The following is a 25,463-nucleotide window of genomic DNA, read 5'->3' as shown; positions in this document are numbered from 1 at the left end:
TTCCATTTTATTGCTGTAGTTTTTGCTCTGTATAAAAAGCATCTGGACTAAACAGTCTGCATGTAAAGACATTATGCCTAGCAGCAGAATGAAGTCCATTAAAATGAAACCATGACGCGGTGAGGGCAAAGGCAAAATAGAACAATTTACATTAGGTACAATAATGTGATGTTAGCTATGAAACTTCAGTTTCAGGAGTCCAGGTCATGCATAATCATTGTACCAATACAGAATTATCATTAATATGATCATGTTCATGAGATTAAGAAAAGGTTCAACAGCAGCTGGGCTAGAAATTAATTGAATACAATCTATAACTCTATGCTGATAATTCATTTGTAGGTGTGACCATATTCAGCCGGCACCTCCAGATACTGGGTGAATAATAGGGGGACAAATACAGTTATGTAAATATAGTGATTTCATTTTAAAGAAAATCGTCCATATAATTAACATCATGTAATAAATTCATCAGTACATGAAAATATCATTTTATGGAAAAGCAAGATAAAAATCAATGATTTTTATCATCAATGATCCTTGGGCTCCTGCCTTTTCCTCCTCTTCTTCTTCCCTTTGCCACTCTGTGATGAACTGTGGCCATCCATGGTTGCTTCTGCAGGATTGTCACAGGTCTCCTCCACACCTGTAGAGGCGGTCAAGTCTTCATTGTCCTCCTTTTCTTTCTCAGATTGTTTTTTCTTTTTCTTCTTCTTCCTCTCGAAACAGCTCTGCTCCACATCAACATTTTCACTGGTTCCTACACTGGACAATTCAACACACTCCTCAATCTCCTCTTCGGCTTCCTGTCGGGCCCTTTTCTTCTTTTTCTTCTTCTTTGTCATCATGTTCTCTGTGCCATCGGCATTCTCAGTGTTGCCGGTGGATTGTGACTGAATGCTGTTGCTGACCTCTGTAGGACACGAGGTTCCTTTTCGGCTTTTCTTCAGCTGGGACATTCGCTGAGCAAAATACTCCTGCATGGTCAGCGTGCTGGTGACCGTGTTGGGCTCCACCTCGGCAGCTTCAGGCTCCTTCTCTTCTGGTGAATCAGCACTGCATTCCTGAAAAGGAGAAATACATATTTATCATAAGGTCATTGGAACAAATCACACCAGAACAGCTAAAACATGAATGGTCAGATGAGTACTAAAAACCACGTGGACAGTCAGGATTTAATCCAGCATGAGTGGCTTGAATCCAGTGGCTGGTGTATCCAGCATGCTGAGAACGATCAGCAGGCTGCAAGTTATTCCAAAAATGTAACGAATTGTAAATAGTACCATACATAAATAAATCTGTTCAATTTGGATCATGCCAAGAGCATGCTCGGAGACTGTTAAGTGCTAGACGAAGAAAAAAAATTTAATACATATATATTTTTGCATTGTTTTGTGCAATGTGTACGCATGTGCGTGTGTAAGTGTTAGATTTGTCTGAAATGAAGTATCTAATGAATTTCTGATTTGTCCATGATTTGGCCTCTTGGCCATTGCCTTGGTAACAGCACTAGTATTTAGGCTTTAAGGACAATTACCAAACCGTGTTCCCCACAAAAACAGGCGGAAGAGGGGCGGCCACATTGCGGCCGCATATCTGCGTGATGATGATGTTGATGATGATTATGTCTGCAGACCACAGAGGCACACTTCAGGTGATGCCGCACCCCTCTCCACCCGTTGTCACTGCACTTGGACCTCCTATTCATCTTCATTTTGCTAATGGCCTGCTCAGTGCATAATGATTTGCCATGAAGAATACCTGGCATGAAGGCCTCGCTTAAACAAGCGCTGCACTCGACATTACAGCAGACACAGTAGCCAGGAATGCATTTTTCATGTGGTGTCACTTTGCTTTGTCACAATACACCCCAAGATCATATTTTGTAATAATGTTCACAATCATCTACTGTAGATGATGGTCTGGCAGTACAACCATTGAAATAAGTGTAAATGAAAATAAGGGCAAATAAGGGTAAATGACAGGGTAGTGGTGGCCTAGCAGGTAAGGAAACGGACCCATAATCGGAAGATTGCCGGTTCAAATCCTGAACTGAGCAAAGCACCGTCCCCGCACACTGCTCTCCAGGCGCCTGTCATGGCTGCCCACTGCTCACCAAGGGTGATGGGTTAAATAAATTTAGTTGTGTGTGCTGTGCTGCAGTGTTTCACAATAACAATCATTTCACTTTACTTTCAAATTTAGCTAATATTGAAAGTGGAAAAGTGATGTGATAGTGTGACAGTTTTCACCATTTAACTGCATAACCAGACCAGGCTCCTAACTAAATGAATGGACAGGAAAGAATTACTTAAAACTTAAAATAGCACACATAATTGTCTGTCAACTTAGTTTTTATATTATTTTGCTTAATCTCCACTTAAGGTTAAATAGTACAGGAATGCAAGGAAGATTGATGATTTTATAAAAGTTACTCCTGAGGACTAGGCTGCTAGTAAAACCTCTAAAATCTATAAGAATATTATTAATATGATATTTCATTGTATTAATTCTTGTAACAAATTGAATACTTTTGAATTGAATTGAAACAAATTGAATACAAAAATCAGGCAAGTTGGGAAGAATTATATATATATATATATATAAAGCCATTGGTAGCTGCTTTCTTGTGATTAAAAGATGAGCACATCTACTCCAAAGTTTCCTGACCAAGACATCCTCTTCAAAGTTGTAACCCAGCAAAAGCGCAGATGTAGGCTCATTAGAAGAGAGAGAGAAAAAAAAAAAAAAAAAGTTTCCCCAACTTCTCCCCTCCACACCCAGTCCTCCCCCTCCAGAAAAATCCATACTCCTGGTTCTCGCACAATAGCATTCCCTCCGGTTGGGCTGAGTGGGGATGGCATGGCTGGTGTGCAGCAAGAATTTGGTGTAATGGCTGGAGGCCACTTTCTAGCTGCCTGTGAAATTACTCTCTGGAGAGGTAGGGAGCGGACTGGGAAATCCTCATCATCAGAGAGCTGCGGATTTTGTGTGTGGCTCTTGGTCTAGACGCCTGGGGACCGTCCATTAGGGCTTATCTCGCTAATATGAGAGGAGAGCTGCTGCTGTTAGCGTTCCCGGGACTCTGCTGCACCGCTGGCGGGTTGTACCACATCCATGCACATAGACCAAAGAACACTGATTATCTGGTTAGAATTGCACTGTTCACATTAGGCAGCCATGTGTTGGAGATGTGTTGGGAGCTCAGGACTGGATTGAGATGCTAGATGACTGGAGCATCTCCTACAATATGGTTCATGCGGCACCAATGTTTTTTTTTTTTTTTTGTTTTTTTTAAAACCACCTAGACAAAAATACACAACACGAAGCATCATTTTCCAGAGTGCGCTGAGAGGAGCAGTCTCTCAGCAATTATACTGCGTTGTTGGTTACACACCACTCCAGAAAAATATGCAGTAAAAATGGTTTAAACTCCATGCCACCTTGCATAAAAAAATGGTCAAGTTTCCAATTTATTAAATCCCATTTATTGTGTATTATTATTATAATCTTCAGCCAGACAATCGGCCCTTAACCTACAAATTCCCCAGATGTCCATCCAAAAGAGCATCTGTGTGGTGTGCTGGAAAAATAAGTCTGAACCACGAAGGCAGCACCTCACAATCAAGAGCCTCAATCGGTTAGAAACTTTCCAGCGGCATAACAGGAGCCCACACTGGTGGGTTTAATGTCATGGCAAACCTGCGAATAATGGACAGCAACGTAGCACAAACGCCTCTTCAGTTACTCCGTATTATTAGTTCAGTTTTTTGCATTTATTTCCACCTCTGTACTACCCATCTAAAACATTTAAAAACACTTCAATTAACAGGATTGTAGCCAGTAGGCATCAGAATAGACTCATCTGGTGATAATCAACTCCCACAATTGAAAGCAAATTTAGTTGATTGAGCAGGAACATCTCAACATGGTTGACCAGGAAAGGTTGTTGATCAGACAACAAAAAAGGTTATTTCCCTGCTAACTGGACTTGTTATGGGTGCTTGACAACGTTTCACCCTTCCATTCCAGAGGGCTTTCTCAAGTCTGAGCAACGTCTGTTGATCAGACATTAAGACAGTGGGCGGGTCTTTATTTTATGTTGAAACACTGTGTTGTGTATATTCGGAACATTAGTAATGTTTTAATTGACAGCCCCGTCAAATTCTAATTTAAAAAAAATAAATAAAATAAATTAATTAATTAATTAAAAAAAAACACATACAAAGACTACTAGCAAATAACATTTGTTGATGCACTGTTGTGCAAAAAGAAGAGAGAGCGAGTGCATTGTCTACTGTGAAGCCTTTTTCTACTCCAGGCCGACTTAAATTAACCTCAGGTATTTCTGAATGGGCAACGAAAAAGATCAAATAAATATCCTTGAGATCATCAAATGCTTGAAAATCTTCTGAATCACTAAAATTTCCTCTTGATGAATTGAACGAATTAACTTCCGATTTGACTACTCGTTCACAACTTGGTGACAGTTACAACTGCTCTGTGGGGGTAGTCTGGGTTGCCGTGATCACCTGCCTGCCACACAGGGCTCCCTCTGTGCCTCCTGCACTCCTCCCTTCTCCCACCTTCCCTCCGCTTGGCAGCGCGGAGGCCGCAGGAAGAGGATGCACTCCCCTGCGCCGTGTGCAGTGCGCCGATAAGACTCCTGCAGCAGAGAGTCACCGGTGTCTTCCTGCCTTGCTCGCCCCAGGAGAGAGACGTTGCAATGGGTCCCATGGGAGCAGGACTGGGGCCTGGAAGGGCCAGAGACCAGCGAAGGGGATAGAATTTTTAAAAGGCCTTTCAAAAAAAAAACCAGATGCCAGCCAACAGCAATAAACACTCTGTGGAGGGAGGATGGGAAAACACAGCAGCCGAAATGCATCTGGTGCCATTCGAAAAATTGGTTCAAGTGACAAAAGCAACAATGCACTCCCTGCTGGACTGGTCTCCGAACACCGTTTCACATCACACATCATCAGGAATCGAAATTCCTGCTGAAAGTACTACAGCTGCGCACACACATATTCAAGCGTACACAACTAAAACACCACGGCTCTCTCTCTAGCCCATGTATTTCTGAAATTCATACACATTATTTCATCTCCATTACGGTTTTAATTAAACTGACCCATAACCCCACTGGTTCAAACATTTTTACAAAAGAATTTCCATGACTTTATAATCACGCTAAGGCAAATTTTCATGAACATATGTGCCCTGAAATTTGTGTGCAAATGTGTGTGTGTGTGTTTATATATAAATTCACAAAAAGTCAAATTCACCAGAAAATTGTTAACTTATGACTACCTTCAAAAGCTTAACTCCAAGTTCACACAGCCCGACACGATCATAATCCGGCATAGATCAGCTGCAATTTACCTGACTTTAAATGGAGACACGGGGCTGCGGAGCTGCCGGAATACGGAAGCAATGCGCGCAGCACCATGCGACGTTGTTCACGACGTAAAGCCTGCAAAGATGCGCTAGTTTTAAATGTTGTAGTTGTAGACGTAGAAAAACGCAGTCTTACGGGAAACATGTACTTCATTATCCATTCATGTGTCAATCAGATATGTTTCCAGATATGTTTATTTCATATTCCAAAACTTTTCAAGGTCTAGAAAATTCTCTTTTCAAATTCCATGACTTTTAAAAGTTTTTTAATGACCGTAGGAACCCTAAAAATAAGGCACTTGATCAGCATGAAAATTCGTTTATCACACCATGCTCAATAAAACAAGACTAACAACCCTGCAGTTTTTTTGTAACGGGGAAAAGAGTTTTAATGAACAATAGATGTAAGTCAAACAATCATTAATTACAATTATTTGCACAATTAATGATCTGCTGAATTTCATGACGGCCCTACGTAAACTTAACCAGACCTATTAACTTAATTCAGGTAATTTAAAAACTCACACACACAGCGCAACACGCAAATAAATGTAGAAACGGCGGGTGTTGTACGGAGTGGTGCGTGCAGGAAACTGGAACGATCCATCGGTTCCGAATCGCACATCCAGGCCTCTCTGCCTTTAATGTACACCTATTGTTGTACTTGGTACAATGTACAGACACCACAACAAAATGGCCGCAGTTGCCGATACGAAGACTCATTGTTCACAGATCTTAACGCAGCAACGGTCTTCAATTGCTCATCGATATTCTGCACATGCTCGCACGCCGGACATCCATAGACCCACCAGGCGGTTGGAACGAAGCTCGTTCAGCCGCGGGTAATTTGGCACGCTGGGACTTTAGTTTAACAGTAAATTAAAACGGGAGAATATCGAGGGCGCGGTTGATTGTGCGAGGGGCTCTCATTGTGCTGCCACTGTTATAAATATGGTGGCGGCCTGGGTGTATGGATCGCACCTCCGGATTACCCAGCTGTCCCTCCCCTGATGAGAGGGACTCGGCCGCCGCGTCATCCTTCATAACCTTCACGTGGGCGGACAGCTGAACAGGTGGCTCCCATGCAATCCTGGCCTAGGGTTCAAAGTGCCTTGTTAAAAAAAAAAAAAAAAAAGCAGAAAGAAAATGTTTAAATGAGACGGAGATGTGCGGAAACCTCGGCACGGCGTGAACATACAACAGGCCGCCGAAAGGTGAAAGACCAATAACTACAAGACAAGCGGCGTGTAGTAAACACCCTTCTCTCTCTCGCTTTCTTTGAGTAACAAATGGCAACAGCATTATGCAAAGGGCAGGACTAAACTCTGCTTGCTTTACATTGAAAGCTGCTCCCAGCGCGGTGCCGGTGTCAGCGCCAAGATGGAGGACGCACCGTTTATTTTTGCCGCTGTGATTTATTAGGTTAAAAAGGCAGTGATTAAATGCAAAGGCCGGGCCCGCAAAGCAGGCGCGGCACTGAATATCTTTTTCGCAGCAGTTAGCTTCCTCTGGCGGTAATTACTCTGGCCGGGCCGGTGGCGAAGGGGACCGTGTGACGTTTCCTGCTCTCTACGTCCACCCCCCCAGCATTACACTGTACGCGTCAGCTCGCCGGCACAGTTGGAGAGCTGCGGAGTGACTTGCTGCAAGGTTTGAAAGGGCGGGTAAGATGTGTGGGGGTGTCACTTGGTTCGTCTCTATTTTGCGCGGTTGTGGAGGCAACGGGGCAGAGTGGGGGGGTGTTTGAGGCAATTAGATGTTATCTGAGCGCAAATTAGAGCCGCCTCACATCTGAACAAAGCACAACGTTTGGACTACTACATTACCACAAGCCCAACCCGTCCGACGGCTTCGCCCCGCCACACGCTGCAGTACCCATCATACACCAGGGCGTTCACCTCGGAACTTATAATTATAATATTGTTTAACAAGGAGTCAAAGACTCACCACATTCAATCACCCCGCTTATAGGACAAGACAAAAATACTATGGATTCATGAACTTAAAGAGAACGGAACATCTACCAGTGGTAATATTTTCTTTGTAAATATGCGATTTGGCACCTTTGCATCATCTGAATAGAGTTCCCTCTCTATTCCCCCTCTCTGCACAGTCAGCACTATCTGACCGTCCCACCCGTCTGAAGACACTCCCACGCGCGGCCCAGAAGAATGGCGTGGACCCCGAACACCGCTGCCACATGGCACTGGGATAGCGGCGGCGGCGTGTCCTGGGAGCGGGTGTGCCGGTGATGTGTGATCCTTCATTGGGGTGGACGTGGGCGGACACGGGCCGCAAGTGGCCCGGCCAGGTGCCGGCCCTTTGTGGGCAGCGGAGGGCGTGGGAGTGAGAGAGGTCACGGGGATCATAGCAAACTCGGGGAGCCGTGCAGAGCGTCACAGATAAAAGCCTGCATAGCGCCAGGAACTCTACAGCAAACGGAAATAATTAACATTTTATACATGTTAACTTTATATACTGAATGAAAATCTAAATTACAACCACGAATATTACTTTTTTTTTTTTTTTTTTTTTAAATTGTCAGGGGCTTTAGTCATTTATTAAGTCTAATAGTTTTCTATACAAAAATACATTAATTATTGCAGATGAATAAGCTTATTGTTAAGTCCAATTAATAAATACAGAAAGTCATATTTAGGATTTGAAACAAAAGTCACATTAATTGCCAACAGATGTAAATTTGATTAAAATGATGTATTGTCAATATTTGTCATATCCACAAATGAAGAAAATAAGTGAGGGTGGGGGATGGAGATTTTATATATATATATAAAATATATTATATATATAGGGCTTTGGCGATCCACCTTTTGACGTGAGCAGCAGTGGTAAAAAATGACTAAGTTTGGTTGATGTATGAAGCGGGCGGGAGTCCATTTATCAGCAGGCCCACTGCGGTCGCCCGTGCAGGTCCCTCAAGTCACAGGCCGCGACGCTCCCCTTTTGACTGATTAATTAGCCAATCAGGGGACATTTTTCAAAAGGCGGCAGGAGGGTTTATTTCAGCTAATACTGGGGGCCCTTCTAACCAAGACTCATTCCAGCCAACTCGGCTCTTTCTTCTGGTCTTGCCGAAACGGAGGGTGAGAGAGGGAAAGAGGGGCGCAGGAGAGATAAATCAAAAAACCCACACCCCCCTCCTCCGGCTGCTTTCTAACTACAGCCCCTACGGGGAGGCAAAGAGGGACAGAAGGCGACAGAGGAGGTGGGGCAAATGATGGTGGACTGAGGGCAGAACTTGCCACGCCACTCTACAGCCCACTGCCCACTTCCCTCCAAATGTGAGTGGTGATCACAGAGCCAAGTGACAATAGATGGAAGGGTGGGAGGTGACTGGTGTTTTGATTGACAATATTGATTAAGATTTTTTTTTTTTTCCCCCAATAAAGCTAATTGTGTGTCTGGAAATGGTACAAAATGTACTTTCTTTCCTTTCCTCAGTAAGATTCACAGGGTGGCTGTTACCGTGCACAACGCACCCAATTTGGTGCAACCAGTGCCGTGTAAAATCTGTACATGCCCGTCCCTAAAGAATAAAGAATGAGTGACTTCAGCAAGGTTGGGATTGGATGTGTAATAGAGGGTGGTGGTGACAGAAGGATCTAAACAGAATAATAAAGCAGGTTCCAGCTTTTGCGGATATTATCATTTTTATTAGGGTTGTCATGCACTTAACATAATCACTTCACTTTGTAACTTTGTATTGTCACTTGTGATACACAGCAGCACAGCACACGGTGACACAGTGAAATTTGTCCTCTGCATTTAACCAATCACCCTGAGTGAGCAGTGGGCAGCCATGACAAGCGCCCGGGGAGCAGTGTGTGGGGACGGTGCTTTGCACAGTGGCACCTCAGTGGCATCTTGGCGGATCGGGATTCTGATTACGGGGCCGGTTCCTTACCCGCTATGCCACCACTAACCCAAAAATAAAAGGTACGCCCAATGTGGGGCTCGAACCCACGACCATGAGATTAAGAGTCTTATGCTCTACCGACTGAACTAGCCAGGCACGACTGATCTGATTGCATTATGTAATCCAACTGACAAGTGTGGTAAACTATCAGCAATTAATAATCTCTTTATTAAAATCTATAAATCTGTGATAATTGAAAGTATTCTGGGGACATGCTGGGGTCAACCAATTAGGTTAGAAGTTACTGTTACAATTTCTAAACATTTTCAAACTATTTAAACATTTTTATATTCTCAAACATTGGGTGATCAACAGGACCTGCTGTTGAATAAATGATATTACTCCATGAAAAAGAAATAGTCATTTAAAAAATTGAAAGTGAATAGAGCAATCATGAAAAATATAATCATGATAAAACATGAAAGCCAGTCATCTGACCGGGCGTCCTGTGGCCAGCCTTTGTTTAACTTTAAACCCCTTGAAGCATGAGAGGCCTGCCCGCAATCGCAGACTCGAGGTAAGGAGACCCACGTATGTCTGGGACGTGCTGCGACAGCCATTAGTATGTTTATGAGTGTGTGTTTGTGTGTGTGTCAGGGACCATTGTGACGAGAGATAAGAGACTGGCAGGAAGCTCACCACCAAGGCAGGAAAACCCCTAGTGCCGGAGGTGGGACAGACCAAGACTCAGAACAAGCGGGCGTCCCAGGACTTCAGGTCTCTGAGAACTTTCGATGTAATTTAATCAGGTTTTACAATTAAAACTGAAATGTAAAAAATAATAATAATTCATTCATTAAAAATCAAAACAATAGATTTTTAGCTCCATTGTCAATCATTGGAAGTGGTTTGTATATAATTATTATATACATGTTACAGGAATCATCTCATTCCCAATGCCTCACCTGAATAAAACCACAGGTATGCAAAAGACCGAATACCAAAAATAAATTCATTAATAAACATTTATTTGAAGATGCCAAGCATTCCAAATCACTAATGAAATAAAGCAGATTTGGGTCAAGGGATTTGATCAAAGCTGAAGCTATTTGTGTGTCCAAATAGGAGGCCTGTAAAGATGCACCATGTCATTATGGAACATTGTGGAGTCATGTGGTGAGCAGAGAAACTGGACAGTGAACAAAGCCACCAAAATTTTTTTTTTTTTTTTTTTAAATCCTACAACACCTCCCCATTACAAAAAAAAAAATCCTCCCCCTCTTCCTCTGCAGGTCTTGCTGCCCTTTCTCTTCCCAGGCTTTGCCAGAAGGCCTCTGCGCCTGGCCGTCTGGGAGGCCATTGTGCTGGTGGATTGAAAACCGATCTGGTCAATGAAGTCCCTCCTGAGCGGGACAATAATAAGCCGCCGCAAAAACGATTAGCGAAAAAAATACATAATAACCGTTCACTTGCATTTGCGGGTTCCCGCCGACTCGGGACCAGAGAACAGTGACCATTGTGATGCTGTTCCTGGCCCTGGAATTATAGATTCTGGACTCCAGGGTCTAAATCAAATAGGGCAGATGTAAGAGAGGATGGCACTGTCCCCTGCTTTTATCATTCACCTCATTTTTAATGCAGCATGACATTCGATAATCAAGGCCAGACGTTAACTTTTCGTTTACATACATCTACACTACCAAAATCTGACACCTACTCATTTATGTCTTTTACATTTGTACTTTATCAAACAGAACTGAAGAAAGTTTTGCTATGAAATAACAGCCGTGAGGTTATGTAAAAACCAGCAAAAAGCTAGCAAAGTTAGACAACAGTCCCTTAGGCAACTACAAGCACTACAACTACACTACAACTGCCACAGGTATTGCATATGTTGGCATAAGTGATTGCTAACTAGCAGCTCTATGAGATTTCTGCTTGAGATCATTAAACATTAAAATCACTGAGTGAACAATAATAAAAATTCTTTAAGAGAACACAATGAAGTTATTTCTGACATGTGGGTTTGGCACAATCAACCGTGGTCCATTTGAAGAACGCAACCTCTCGCTGGGTGAACACAAGTACAGAAATGCTTAGCAACATGAACATTAGCTGGAACAGACACTCTGTAATTAAAAAAATGGACTCAGTTTTAAAGCCAAACAAGCCCAAGCATGAAAAACGGGTGACTTGACAGCAGGGAAAAAATGGAGGTGGACGCCACTTAATGTGACCTGAGTGTTCAGTGATAGCCTGAGGTCAATCGGTGTTAAATGAGTCCCCCCCGTGCGTCCGATCTCCTCCTCGTCTCTGCCAGGGGCTCGCAGCCAGGCGATGGGCTGATGACTCGACCAAACTCGGAATTAATTCGCCGGGATTTTTGCGAGAGTCATCACAAGAGCCCAAAGCACTCGAAGGCAAGCGCACTTCTGTTGTGATTGAACTGGGCAACTTTCTAGCCAATGACAACAGGGAGCAGGCCAGAGAGCCAGGATGGGGTGGAGGTAAAGGTTCAGATACCTAATCCTTTAAATGGATTTGAGCTCTTTGCTGCCTGCGGTGACCCGCACACACAGGTACCACGCCGCACGCGATGACTCGGCTAATCACCCACCGCAGGCTGCCATGGGAAGAGTAACACGACGGCAGCAGTTAAGCCACACTTACACAAGGCAAGGATGTCACCAAGCTGCCACTCGCCCAGTCTGATGTTTGTGGTCTAAAGATGGATTTCAGTCAGTGCAGGGAGTTGATAAACCAAGAAAGGGTTTTTTTGTGATCAGAATTGCATTTCAAATTGGCTCACGTTGATGAATATAAGAATAGGTACCTCCTCTTGGTCTCTCGCCTGTTTCGTCCTCTTCCCGAAGATACAGGCCAGGTCCGTTTGACTGCGACTTGACAAATCCTTCCCTGTTAACACAGAAATGGTACATTGATTTAACTTCATGCACAATGCAAGATTATTGCAAACTAATATAAAAAAATATATACAGAACAAAATACAACAGTACAATAAAAGCTGAAGGGTTCAGACATTTTCTTTGAGTAAAAACAAGATCTCGTGCCAGGACACACTGACAAATTAGTACTGTCAAGAGGTCCTCTGCATGAATAATTAATTTACACACACATTTAAAAAAAAAAGGATTCAATTGACGAAGAGGGGAGAAAAAAAAAAAGTTGTGGGAGTGGAACGTCGCTGCGGCGGCCACTTGGGGGGATGAAACGGCCCGCGAGGAAAACAAACGGTGCGGAGGGTGACCCCGCCCGGGGTTTTATTCCAGAATCCCCCCCGTGCTCCGAGGCTCCAGGAGCCACTGGTCACCAGTCTCGGCTCCCCAGTCGCGTTGGCCCAGCTGCATCCTCTTCCTCCAGCCAGGGCCCTGATAACGCGCTGTTATTTATTGCTTCTAGGCCTTCGCCTTTTCTTCTCTTCTTTTTTTTTCTCCTACCCCTGCTTTTTCAAAGGGACGCCCTTCTCGCAGAGAAAAAAATAAATTAAAAATCTATCCTGTGAAGGAGGCCCTAAAACAAAGGGCTGGGGTCAAACTCACAGTCTATTGATCTCTCTGCACCGAACCAATGAGATCCCCAGTACATGCGCACACACTTTTAAAAACGACTTTTTGCATTCAGGGTGTACACATTAACACATCGGGGGGCTTCAGTCTGCCCTTTACCCACAGCATAATGTGGCTTCCATCCACTTCCGGCGGCCTGTGTTTGGTTGACACTGGCAACCGCCTGGATTTTGCAGAGAGCCAGGTGGGGGTTGTCAAGGTGACTGCTGAGATGGCAACGTGTGCAACAGAACTCAGGCCAAACCAGATTAGCAAAATCACAGAGGCTTTAACTGATCAACGTGCTAATCTGACAACCGACAAACTAACTGGCTCAAACATGAATAACGAATTAAAATACGAAACCTCCAGTACCGTCGGCACCAACAGGCAAAGCATCTACTGCCTATTTAGAGAACTATATCTGAAGCAGCAAATTGAAAGAGAAAAAAAGATTCTTATGAAGTATTTATCCTTTCTGGAAGCGGAGTGAACAGGCCCGACAGCCGAGACGGGCAGAATGATGGAGTGTCTACCATTCCGTTTCACATCGAGAAACTCCTCCACTCTGTTGATAAATGGCAAGCCAATTAAAAGTGGGTTACTGGTTTACATTGCAAAAGGTACACAGTGGGCACTGGAGAAGTTGGTGCCTCCCTCCAGAGACGCAGGCCATCAATCATGCCATCAAATCCATGTAAGTTGCAGCCTGCTATAACAGGACATCGATATCTGCAGAATCTTAAAAAAATGATCCCTGAAGCAATCCCATTTTTTATGTTTTAGGCTGAGGGCATCTTTCCAAAAGCCGAACTTGCCTCAGAAGAATATTTTATTTCTATATGTTTCTGAAACTATCCTGATGTGATTGATATTAGTATTCATAACAAAGCCAGTGACAAATCAAGTTTAATCTGGAACAACATTTATTTAAATCTGTTCTCATTTTCAGCCTGATTAATCCGGTCATCTTGGAATATGCTTGTGTCAATCAAAAAGAAGAAATGAACTGATGGAATAACCTGGTCCTTCAGTAGATTCAGGTAGTCAGTTGACCTCATTCTTAGGGGACATAACTTTGCTGAACCTCGACCCGACCAATTGCACCAACGGCAACTTTTTTTTTTTTTTTTTTTTTTTTTAAGAAATGAAAAAGATATTCACTGCATCTGTCAGGGTTAAAAAATTTTCCCGGACAGGCAATATATATTAATTAGATGGGATCTTCAATCTTGTACAGAACATTAAAGGCTGATATATGTTATGAAAGGGTGATTTAGATCAATATGAAAAAATATAAAAAAATGTAAAAAACGGAATTACACATTTTGCCAATAAATCATTATGATTTATAAGTTAAGACTAAACTTTAGTATAGTACATAGTAAAAACATGTAAATTACCTGTAAAAATTTACAAAATGAAATACAGTATTGTCTGCATGTTGTGTAATTCACACACAGCTTCTGTTTATCCGATTGATTCTGATTGTGATTTTAAATCTCTCCTTAAAAAAAAAATTCAACAACCCATGCTTAACCACGTCCAAGTTTAACGATTTTGCTCCTCCCTGAGGAAATAATCGTTCTCAGACCTAGATTATACAGTCATGTGAGAAAATTAGGACAATCTATGAAAGCCTGTAAATTTTAGAATATATTTGGACATATGGATATTTAATATCAATTTTAATGATATTGAGGGATCCAAATAATATAACTAAGTCATTAAAAATGAAGAAAAGCCTTTTTAAAACTTTCTGTGAAACGTAATTTAAAAAGAATGCAATTTCTGGTGAGGAATAAATTAGGACACCCCCACATATCATCCCACTTAAAATGGTTAAAATCCCACACAGTCGTATCACATGAGGTGCATATGATCAGTACATCGTTACCCAGCATTGTAAAGGAGCCCTGCCCTGGTTAAACCTCAGATTAGTTTGGTGTGCTCCTGACTGTTGGAAGTGTTGAAATGAGCACATGGTGAGATATAAAGAGCTGTCTGATGCCCTCAGAAAGAAGATTGTGGCCGCTTATGAGTCTGGTAAGGGATTTAAAATGATCTCAAAAGAGTTTGACATCAGCCATTCCACCATCCAAAAAATTGTTTACAAGTGGAGGACATTCGAAACACCATGCCCAGGTCTGGCAGTCCAAGCAAATTGACCCCCAGAGCAGACCGTAAGTCATCAAAAAACGTCATCACGGGAACTACAGCAGGCCCTGGCTACCGTCAATGTGAAAGTGCATGACTCTACTATCAGAAAGGTGTGCAAGGAGGAAACAGCCTTCCAAAAAAAGAACCTAATACCGACTGTGAAGCATGGAGGTGGCAGTATGTTGGTTTGGGTATGCTTTGCTGCAGCAGGACCTGGCCAGCTCACCATCATAGAATCCATCATGAATTTTACTGTGTATCAGAGGGTGCTTGAAGATCATCTGAACATCTGAAACCATCTGCAAAAAATGTAAGCGGAAGCGGAACTGGATACTGCAACATGACAATGACCAGCAAATCCACCAAGGACTGGCTAAAAACTATGAAGTGGAGAGTCCTGGAATGGCCAAGTCAAAGCCCTGATCTTAATCCCATTGAGATGCTCAAACATCTCACAGCTGAAAGAATTCTGCATTGAGGAGTGGGGGCAAACTTTCTTCTTATCAAAGTCAGGTAAAAGGTTACCAAAGGCGTCTCGCCGAAGTTATATCAGCCAAAGGGGGCAACACTAGTTATTAGAGGGTAGGGTGTCCTAACGTTTTTCTCCATTAAAATACACATTTTTGTTCATATCTTTTTTTTTTTTTGATGTGTAAAAAATGTTTTTTAAATTTTTGTTGTATAATTTTAATTAAGTCACTTTCTTTTCCAGAAATACATAAAAACATGATTGGACATTGATATGTGAACATTTCGTAATAAAGAGCTGATTATTTAATGGGGTGTCCTAATTTTCTCACATGACTGTATGGTTTACACTGGCGTGAAGCTTTAATGAAAATGGTTTGTTTGTCGGACATTTTCAAATGCCTGTATCAAATTTCAAATGCATGCATTTGGCCTAATTTGCATTGAAGTAGATTAACATTCCACTGTTTAACTTAAAAGGGTCAAGGGAAAAATTCACAGTCCAGCAATGGACCACAGTGAAAGGTGAATATTCAATTATGCAATGCCTTCACCTTACCTGCACAGATATAGCACAATATAACGGGCACCCGCCTCACAGCCAGTTACCTGCTACACCTTCACACGTAACTGGTTTAACACAGATAAATCAATTACCAGCATTAACCTGAATACGGTTGCTCAGACATGGCCATTATACACCCCTGTGACAGGGACAACAGGCAGCAGAGAGGACCACACAAAACCACAAATGTACCTTTCACCACTCTCCTCTGTCTGAATGTCATAAAAACACCATTTTGTAAAGGTACGTGAAAAAGACCTCTGTCCACAGGTTCAGTTAAGGTCACATCTGAGCTTCGGGAAATGGGCAGGGCATGGATTCTGAGCAGTCTTCTCTCTCCAGAGAAACGGCCTTCCGCTCATCTGCTAAATTAAGATTGCACCAAGACCAGGGAGAATTGGTATCTCTGTGCAGGAGGAATTCTGCAGTATCTCAGAGGGTCATCAGGTACTGATGAAGCCATTTTAAGCTGCTGAAGATCCCGCCAGCAGTGTTCACAGGAAAAAGGAAGTTGTGCTTTTAAAGCGTCATGGAGTGGTGTCAAACTCAGGTGATAAGCAACGAGTATACCTTTCCCCTGAATTCCTGACTATTCTGCACATGGAGCGTTGGGAGGCGGGTGAAAACAGGACAAAACAACTCCACTAAAAGCATGAAACAGAAAGAAATGAAAAAATGGGATCAGGGTCTTGGTGTCATGATATGGTGGAGGGAATAATAAAAAAGTACACTAAATGTCATGTTTGTGGAAAAAAATTAATTGCTTGCAAAAAACATAAAAAATATGTTTAAAAAAAATAACCTTTTCCACAAAGACTCAGACAACTGGTTGCTGAGCATGACATATTAGGAGTGAGTAGGGTCACAATTAAATCCCCAGTCATGACTTCGCCAACATTGCAAAAAAAATAAAATAAAATTTTAAATCCACTGGAACCAAAGACATAATAGCGTGACCCGCATGGACAAAGTAAAAACACACAAAACTGCCCAAACAGATCGAGACATCGAGAGACAACCAACAATGGGACTACTCCCGTTGTGCGCTGGAAGTCTCCGGTGTATAACTTATGTACCCAGAAAATGCTAAAGGAGATCTCCAGGACCACAGGTCATTCCATGTGTGCGATGGGGAGGAGGGGTGGCTGTTATAAAGTACAAAAGATGCCGCAATTCGCCACCTATGAGGCATGTTTTCCAAAAAAATAAATAATTAATTTAAAAAGTGCTATATAATAAGTCATAAAAAGTCATGAAGTAAACTTGATTGTCATTGTGAAACACTGCAGCACAGCACATAGTGCACACAATGCACACTGTTTTTAAAAACAGGGACGGTAATCCATGTGGGCAAACAGTGACACCATGGCGGTTTGGGAATTCGAACCGGCAACCTTCTGATTAAGGGTCCGCATCCTTACCCAATAGGCCACCACTGTCCCTAAAAGGCAACATTCAAGCTACCAGGAAAAAAACATGAGCGCAATCTCAAAAAATGTGAGAGTGTAGTGCTGTAGGTACTGATTGAACTTTGCTTCCTATTTATCTATAAAAAAAAAGCGGTATGTTAACTTCTCTGGCAGTCTCATAAAAAGGAATTTAAAAACGTAGCCTGTTTGCATAAGTCCTAAAACAATAACTCCCATAAAGCATTTGTTTGCAGATCATTTTATTAAGTGGGGTAACATGCATGCGAGTGGAATTTTGGTAGCTTCTGTGGATTGCTACGTGAACATGCTCACCTTTTAGCACCTCAACTTGGACTAATTTATAAACTGGGACAGCTAGACCAATTTAACTTCATGGACATTAGAAAATGTTGACACAGCAATATAAATCACAATATTTTGTGTGGTAATATTGTATCGCTACAGAGACATGGAATGGTAGTAGCCTAGTGGGTAACACACTCGCCTATGAACCAGAAGACCCAGGTTCAAATCTCACCTACTACCATTGTGTCCCTGAGCAAGACACTTAACCCTAAGTTGCTCCAGGGAGACTGTCCCTGTAAATACTGATTGTAAGTCGCTCTGGATAAGGCCGTCTGATAAATGCTGTAAATGTAAACATCAAACATCGCTATTTTTGTATACATATTTAGTCCACCAGGAGGTGCTGTCAAGTGTTTTCTTTAGTGAGGTCAGCAGAGACAAGTCATCGTGTGACTACGGCCTCCACTCCTGTAGATGGCGCTGTACAGATAGGTACTTTAATTGTTCAGGCAGAGTGAAATCACAAAACATGACAGACTGATCACAGCATAATTTGTTTCAGCTCTGTTTCAGAGCTGAAACAAATTTTCAGTGAAACGTAGAATATTACAATATTTCATGATATAATCGTATCGTGAGATCCTTGCCAATACACACCCCTATTTAACTTTTTTTTTTTTTTTTTTTCAAATTAAGGATTTTGGCATATGTGCTACATATAGATGTGTAACTTTTATTTTATTTACACATTTTCCTAACTTTCCCAAATTTGCAATAAATAGCTTCTAAAGTTCATAACCTTAATATAATTTGTTTATGTGAGTTAATACAGTTGTGAAATCTCTTAATAATCAAGATAATAGTCAGGATAGTAATAAAGATTATTTCACTGTCTATACATTTACCAACAAAATTTCTAATCGTTGCAACCATAGCTGTGAGTTTATTACGTTGAAATGTTTAAAAAATGCAAAGGGTTTACGCATATTATTTCCAAAACTTGCCAGAGGCAGTGACTATGCTGTGACAAACACAAGAAACTTTGATTTTGCTCTTAAATAGATGTGAAAGTTTTTGTAGGAGTTTCATCACTTAATAACTCCAGTAAACCATTGACTTAAACAAACCAAATACAGTTTTCATACAAAATCTCAGCCATATTATGTGAAAAATAAATTCTAGTGGAGTCTGGAAGGAACATTTCTGGCCGCTGATCTTCCTGCCATGCAGTGTAACGGACCAGATAGGGAAGCAGTGAACATCATTCTCCCTTAGAAGGTCACTGGCTATGCTGACCGGTCAACCAACAGGGTAAAGCACTGACCCAAGGACGTTTTATATTCTGACTGCTTACTGGCCACGACTTGGCCCATTTAAAACATGCCTGGCTGTTTCATGCATCTGATAGTTAATGGTACGATAGGCCTGCCACACACTCCCAAATTCACATCAAATTGTTCCATGGAGTAAACATGGAGTTTAGTCATTTGTGCTTTAGCCTTACAGAAGTATAATTGCATTAATGTGGCCACATACTGTATAAATAACAGAAAGACAAAAATAATCAAAGAGATCTCACTCACCTTTTGTGAACTTCATGTAATGGACCCTCTTTCTAGACATTTTAGACTTCTCTTCCAGACTGAAACCATGGTTTTCCTCTTCCGTTGCTTCTACATAACATAAAATATAGCCTCACTGAATATTCAACAACCCATTTGAAAGCCCTGTGTATGACTGATTTACAGAACCCCTAGGCCAGACAAAATCAGGAACATTATTATTAAAATAATCATGATTAATGACTATGTTGTCTTCTTCTGTTCATTTTACCATTCGTTTAAGGCTAATATTTCATAAAACACATACACGCCATGAAGACTTATTTCTGCAACTAAATTACCCAGACCTCTCAACCCACACAATTAAACAGATGAAAAGAAGACATGACAAGTACTCATCAAGGACTGTAAACCTGAAATAATGATAAAAAAAACCAAAGCCTTTATTTTGTTTAGAGATAAATAGAAACTAGTCTGATATTAAATCACGCATAGCTAATATTATGCAATCATCATACAATAATCAGGCCTAATAATAACTTTATACCACTGAATAAAGTTTAACCCCAATTATATTTAAATTTACATTTACAGCATTTATCAGACACCCTTATCCAGAGCAATTTAGATAAAGGACAGTCCACCTGGAGCAACTTAGGGTTAAATGTCTTGCTCAGGGACACAATGGTAGTAAGTGGGATTTAAACCTTGGTCTTCTGGTTTAAAGGCAAGTGTGTTACCCACTAGGCTACTACCACCCTATTATATCACTTCACTGCCATGCCAGTGATGCCATACTGCCACCTAGTGATCATAAGTCATACCTTTGTTGCCGTTCTGACCATGACAGTTATTCAGGTCTGCAAGAAGCTGATTAAAATCGTCCTGATGTGCAATCCAATTGTCCTGAGGAAGAGATGATTGAGGCATCACATCAAGAGCAGAGGTGATATCAAATCATCAGATGACTATGTCAATGAACTGGCGAGTTCTGGGCTATGACGAAACCACCTCACCTCATTACTGCCTGCAGTGCCCAAGCCCAAGTTGTTGTTTTTCACTTTGACCTTGATGTGTTCCGTGGCTCCCTGCTCACTCTTCCCAAGACCCTGTCAAAGACCCAGAGGGACACTGAAATCCATTATTTGAATTGTGGCTTAATCGATCATTAGCTCATGTTATGGTTGGTGTTCCCAAAGTGACCACAACAAGCTGGGAGTTTTTATATATATATATATATATATATATATATATATATATATATATATATATATATATATATATATATATATAGCCAGACACACACACACACCCATATTCTTTTGGATTTATGTCTACTAACAGATCTGCTTTAATGTACAATAATAAAAGTTAACGTTCAAAATTGAGAGAGAATGGATCACTCTACCTTTCCTTTGCTCCAGCCCATACGCTCCAACATCTTTTGGCCAAACTTGGATTCATCTTTGGTCCATGCGCTGTTCCGTGGATCCACAGACCATTTCTGTTTTCTACGGGCTGTTGGCATATAATGATTAATGTGCTACTTGCCTCTGCATAGATAGAACATTACAGTCTTTGCAATTGTTGGTTTGTTGGGTAACTGTTAACGAGGATCACGATATAAATGAACCACAATACCAGCATTTTAAAAAAGTATGACATTTACAAGAGGAAACTTTCAATTACATGAAATTATTATGTTGACCAGAGGATTTAATGTACCTCCACATATAAAATCGCAACGATAAAAAGTACAAAGAAATGACTAGCGGCTACACTAGCTAGTAACAACTTTGCCGGTTAAGTCAGAAGAAATGTCTTAAAACGCCGGCAGTTAGCAAAGCTTGTCGCTGCATGCGTGGTGAAATCTCAAATTTGACATAAGTATTCGGAATTCCATGAAAATACAATGTTGAAATGTTGACAGAAAATAGACTCACGTTCCGCAAGCATGGACATATTGGGGTCTTTCAACACGTGACAGAACACTGAGGCAGTCCACTAAACGCCTGTTTAAAAACAGAAACTTACACAGTGGTTTGTATCGACTGACGATAGATAAAGAAAAATGTACAAATTACCTAAAGCTTTTTATTAACTTATAGGTAGTGAGCACGCGTTTTAATTGTTTTCTGCTGTTTTTCTGCGATGTTGAGAATTGCCAACAGCAGGGCGCACTGTTGTATCACTCATCAAAAATTTTTACCGATCCCTCACGTCATTGCCACCAGAATTATGTAGACCTTACTCAAACTGCCAAAACGTCCCAAATATGCTGTATCGGACATTAGATCTGATAAACTGGCGGGCCAAATCAATAAACAGTACTTGTCATGTTCCTTAAACCATTCCTGTGGCAAGGTGCATAATAAAAGAGACCAATGGCAAACCTGACTTCTGTTGATGGAGGAAGTAAATCTTCAGGCAAGCCAAGTCCTTTATTTACACAGGACAGTCCCATACTCAAGGTTATTCAACGTGCTCTACAAAACAGACGAAGAATATCACCGGTTTGCTGGTCCTTTCTTTGACCCAGTCACCAGACATCACATCCTTACACGTATCAATGTTTTCGTCTTCCTACTCACAAACCTCAACAACTGACTGTTCACATAGAGATCAAGTTATAGCATTATTTTGTATATTATTAAATAGTGTGTATAAAGTTGTTTGGCATTATTGACCAGTTTTATTGGATATGTGCATGTGTGGTTAGGGTTGTGTGGTATAGATGTTTCAACTTACATTAACTATTCCACCAAATATTCACATTTTTGTACAATTCACGTGTATATATAGAAGCGACTGGATAGAACAGAAAAAGAAAGTTTAAGTCTTTTGTGAAGGTGAATAATTAAACCTGTTTTTGTTTCATGTTCCTTTTAGTGTTAATTAATTATTTCAGTCATATTAATGAATAATATATTTTAATAATGTTAACAAATGTTGCTGGCATGTGACCTTTTTTGCTCAGATATTTTGTAATTTTGATGATTTGCTTTTAAAGTTAACTTAACTAGATTTTTGTCCTGTAATTCATATATTTGGTAGCTCACAAAACCATACTTTCAAGTTGCTTCCCCAAACTGTGACTGTGATATTTGGAATCCGGTGACTGTGAATGTCACACCTTAATTCCAACCCATAATGTTTGTGCATATTCAGGCAGCATTTTATATCAGTATATGCTCTCTTATGGACAGTAAAACTTGTGTTGCAATTTGCAGTTCTGGCTTGGCAGAACTGCAGAGTGTAATCTGATGAAGCACATGACTTTCATGAGTCTGGGTGACGTCAGTGGCCACCAACCTATGATAAAAACATATTTGTCTTGTATTCAGATTACGAATGCTCATTTCAAGGTATTTTATCTGCATTTGATAGCATGAGAATAAGAAAGGCTTGAAACTGATTAGTTCATTAAGTAGATCCATAGATGTGTGCAAGTCCCATGTGTCACAAAGCAATTATTTTTTAATGGTTTTGTAATGATATTTCTGAAACTGCTACAGCAATTGTACTTCTTTCTTTCTCTTTTCTAAACAGAGGCATTAGGGAATCAATGCAAACCCCAGGGGATACAAGGACATCAGTTCAAGGACTGGGATGTGGCAGGTAATAAACAAGTGATTCATGTTCTCTGGACCTAGCAGGGTCCTGCCGACTGAGTGGACGGGAAGTAGCATGCTTCCTGTGCGAGTCTTCAATGTCCATGTGTTCTGTTGTTAGGGAACAGTCTGTGCCTTGCAAGACTAGCTCAGTCTTGTTTTTCCTACAGAAAAGCTCTTTTGGGAACGGCAGAGCTCTTTTGTGAAATCTTGTCTCATGGGAGATGTCAGGAGACTGGACAACAAAACCCTGGCCATTTTCCTTCTGTCCACCCCTCTCCACTCTCTACTGTACTTACTGTTTGAGGTACAGTATATGCATATCTTACAGCCCGCCTTCACAATGCAGGGTCAATTTAAGGTCGAAGCCACAGAGACCAATCATCATCAATCCAACCTGCAGTTTAAGTGGAGGTAAATGACCCAGCGTTTATGAGATTTTCCCTGTGGCCTGTTATTGAATTCCTATAACCATCCCCTGCATGAACACTTAAACCACGTTTGAAAAGTGATGGGGGAATCTGCAAAATACTGCAGCATGACATGGGCTGTATAGAGGAGAGCTACTCTGTGTTCCCATAGCAACATAATACCATGTGAGTGTTGTGTTACTGTTGTCACCAAATGACTTTCCAGGCTCATGCAAGATCGTGTCTCCCCCACACTCCACTGAGGAGGGGTTGTGCTGCCCTCTCATTGGTCGATGGCTGTGTATACATGAGGAGGTGTGTGGTCACGATATGTGTTACATAACATAGTTCTCCAAACGGGAAGTACATGAACAAACTGTTTGACATTCTTTGTATGGCAGCCACGCCTTTGGCAGCTGGGAGGAGCCGGTGTAAAGGGGAGATTATTTTGACTGCCACCACCCCCCTACCAGTTCTCAGAAATGCAGGGGTCTTTTCCCTGAACTGAAACTGTGGAGATTAGAATATGGCGCAGGGCGCTCAACATAAAGCGTCTATCTGACTTTTTAATTCTATTGGGGCTTCTTTCACAAATCAGAGCCCCAGTTAGCGTTTCGAACAGCCACTCTCACACTATTTAATAAATCATCTCAGCTGTAAATTTAATTTACTACATAGTGATTCTCAACATTATGAGGAGATAGGTCGATTGGACTGTATTTATTTATAAAAAGAAAGTATTTATGAACTCCTTGGGCATGAGTGTCATTAAAATGTCAACTGTCTGCCTGTAGTGTAGCTAGTGACACAGTGGACAGTCTAAACACGGGTTGTATTTGAACCTCCAAGGTCACAATTTAACAATACTGCTGTGGAATAATAGTGCTGAGTGTGAATGTGACTGTCCCTTGTCACTGCACCACAACATTTACATTTACAGCATTTATCAGACGCCCTTATCCAAAGTGACTTACAATCAGTAGTGACAGGGACAGTCCCCCCTGGAGCAACTTAGGGTTAAGTGTCTTGCTCAGGGACACAATGGTAGTACAGGTGAGTGGGGAACCCACTAGGCTACTTCCACCCCCTACTAGCACAAAACAACAATATTTATTTCTTATATTCTTTGTATTATATAGCCCATAATCACATACAGTATGTCTCAAAGGGCTTTGACAGGCCCTGCCGTTGACACCCCTCACTTGCTTCCCACTATGCTACTACCACCCATAAATATCATCATATATTTTTGACCCAGCTTATTTCTAATTTGAAAACACAGTTAGTATGCCTGTCTTAGTTTCTATAATCTCAACCCAAACCAGTGTTTAAGATACACTATACAGTTTTAAATGTTGCACATTGTTAATTTCATGTTTCCCAATTCTGAAACTAAGATGGTTAAAAAGAATGAAAATTTTATTATATATGAATTTCATAAATAAAATGAATAATAATGATAACATGCTAGAGCTCATTGAATGTATTTAAATACTTCAAGCTGGTCTAAGGTCTAATAAAGGTCTAATAAAAGTATACAACAAATTGATTCTTCTTTTTACAAAGACCAGATTGGGACATCACTTCAGCAGGACATCTTCTCTGGTTTCTTCTCTAGCGGATTCGTGATTGGCCATGCCAATTTGTACCTTTACTTTGGCCTTCTTTCCTTCAGAATGGCTGCTTTGTCTGACTTCCATCATTCTCTGGTTGCAGTCTCTCAGAGTTCTTCATGTTCTACCCTTCCTTCCAGGGCATACAGGGCCTGTAACTGAAATCTTGCAACAAAAGCAAAAGATTGCAAAGTCAAACATATTGTGTTAACATAGTGATGAATATGTCCATGTGTCACGTACCTGGAGTCAGGCCATACAGCATTTATTTCAGCTTCTGGTGTGAAGTTATATAACACTCACAAAGGTTTTCTATGGCTTATGTGAATCTTGGCTCATGGAATGAAGGTACAAAGCCAACTCTTATGCTGTACGGAAGGGAAGGTTTCATATAACAAGTCGCAGACAGAGAAACAGAATTTGTGTTGGCAGGCAGCTGACTTGCACTGTGTTCAGCAACACTGGACAGTTTAAGGAGCCCTTCTGGTTCTTCAAACATGATTTAGTAGCAACATAGCC

The 25,463-nt window shown here is 41.3% G+C and overlaps 1 protein-coding gene and 1 non-coding gene across 2 annotated transcripts; both read right to left on the bottom strand.

Annotated features, from left to right (window-relative positions):
* Nucleotides 1–21,307, bottom strand: pinx1 (PIN2 (TERF1) interacting telomerase inhibitor 1). Its single transcript, XM_029002887.1, has 7 exons — nucleotides 21,254–21,307; nucleotides 20,719–20,828; nucleotides 20,327–20,419; nucleotides 20,135–20,216; nucleotides 19,332–19,421; nucleotides 12,108–12,190; nucleotides 1–1,064 (listed from the first exon to the last, which is right to left on the bottom strand). The coding sequence occupies exons 1-7, from the start codon at nucleotides 21,270–21,272 to the stop codon at nucleotides 531–533; spliced, it is 1,011 nt and encodes a 336-aa protein (XP_028858720.1). The 5' UTR covers nucleotides 21,273–21,307; the 3' UTR covers nucleotides 1–530.
* Nucleotides 9,358–9,430, bottom strand: trnak-cuu (transfer RNA lysine (anticodon CUU)). The gene has a single exon. It is a non-coding gene; the product is annotated as a tRNA-Lys (tRNA).
* Nucleotides 21,308–25,463: the final 4,156 nt, after the last annotated feature.

The sequence above is a fragment of the Denticeps clupeoides genome, chromosome 14 (assembly GCF_900700375.1).
Source record: "Denticeps clupeoides chromosome 14, fDenClu1.1, whole genome shotgun sequence".
Classification (NCBI taxonomy): domain Eukaryota; kingdom Metazoa; phylum Chordata; class Actinopteri; order Clupeiformes; family Denticipitidae; genus Denticeps; species Denticeps clupeoides.
This window is presented reverse-complemented; position numbering and strand designations above follow the sequence as displayed.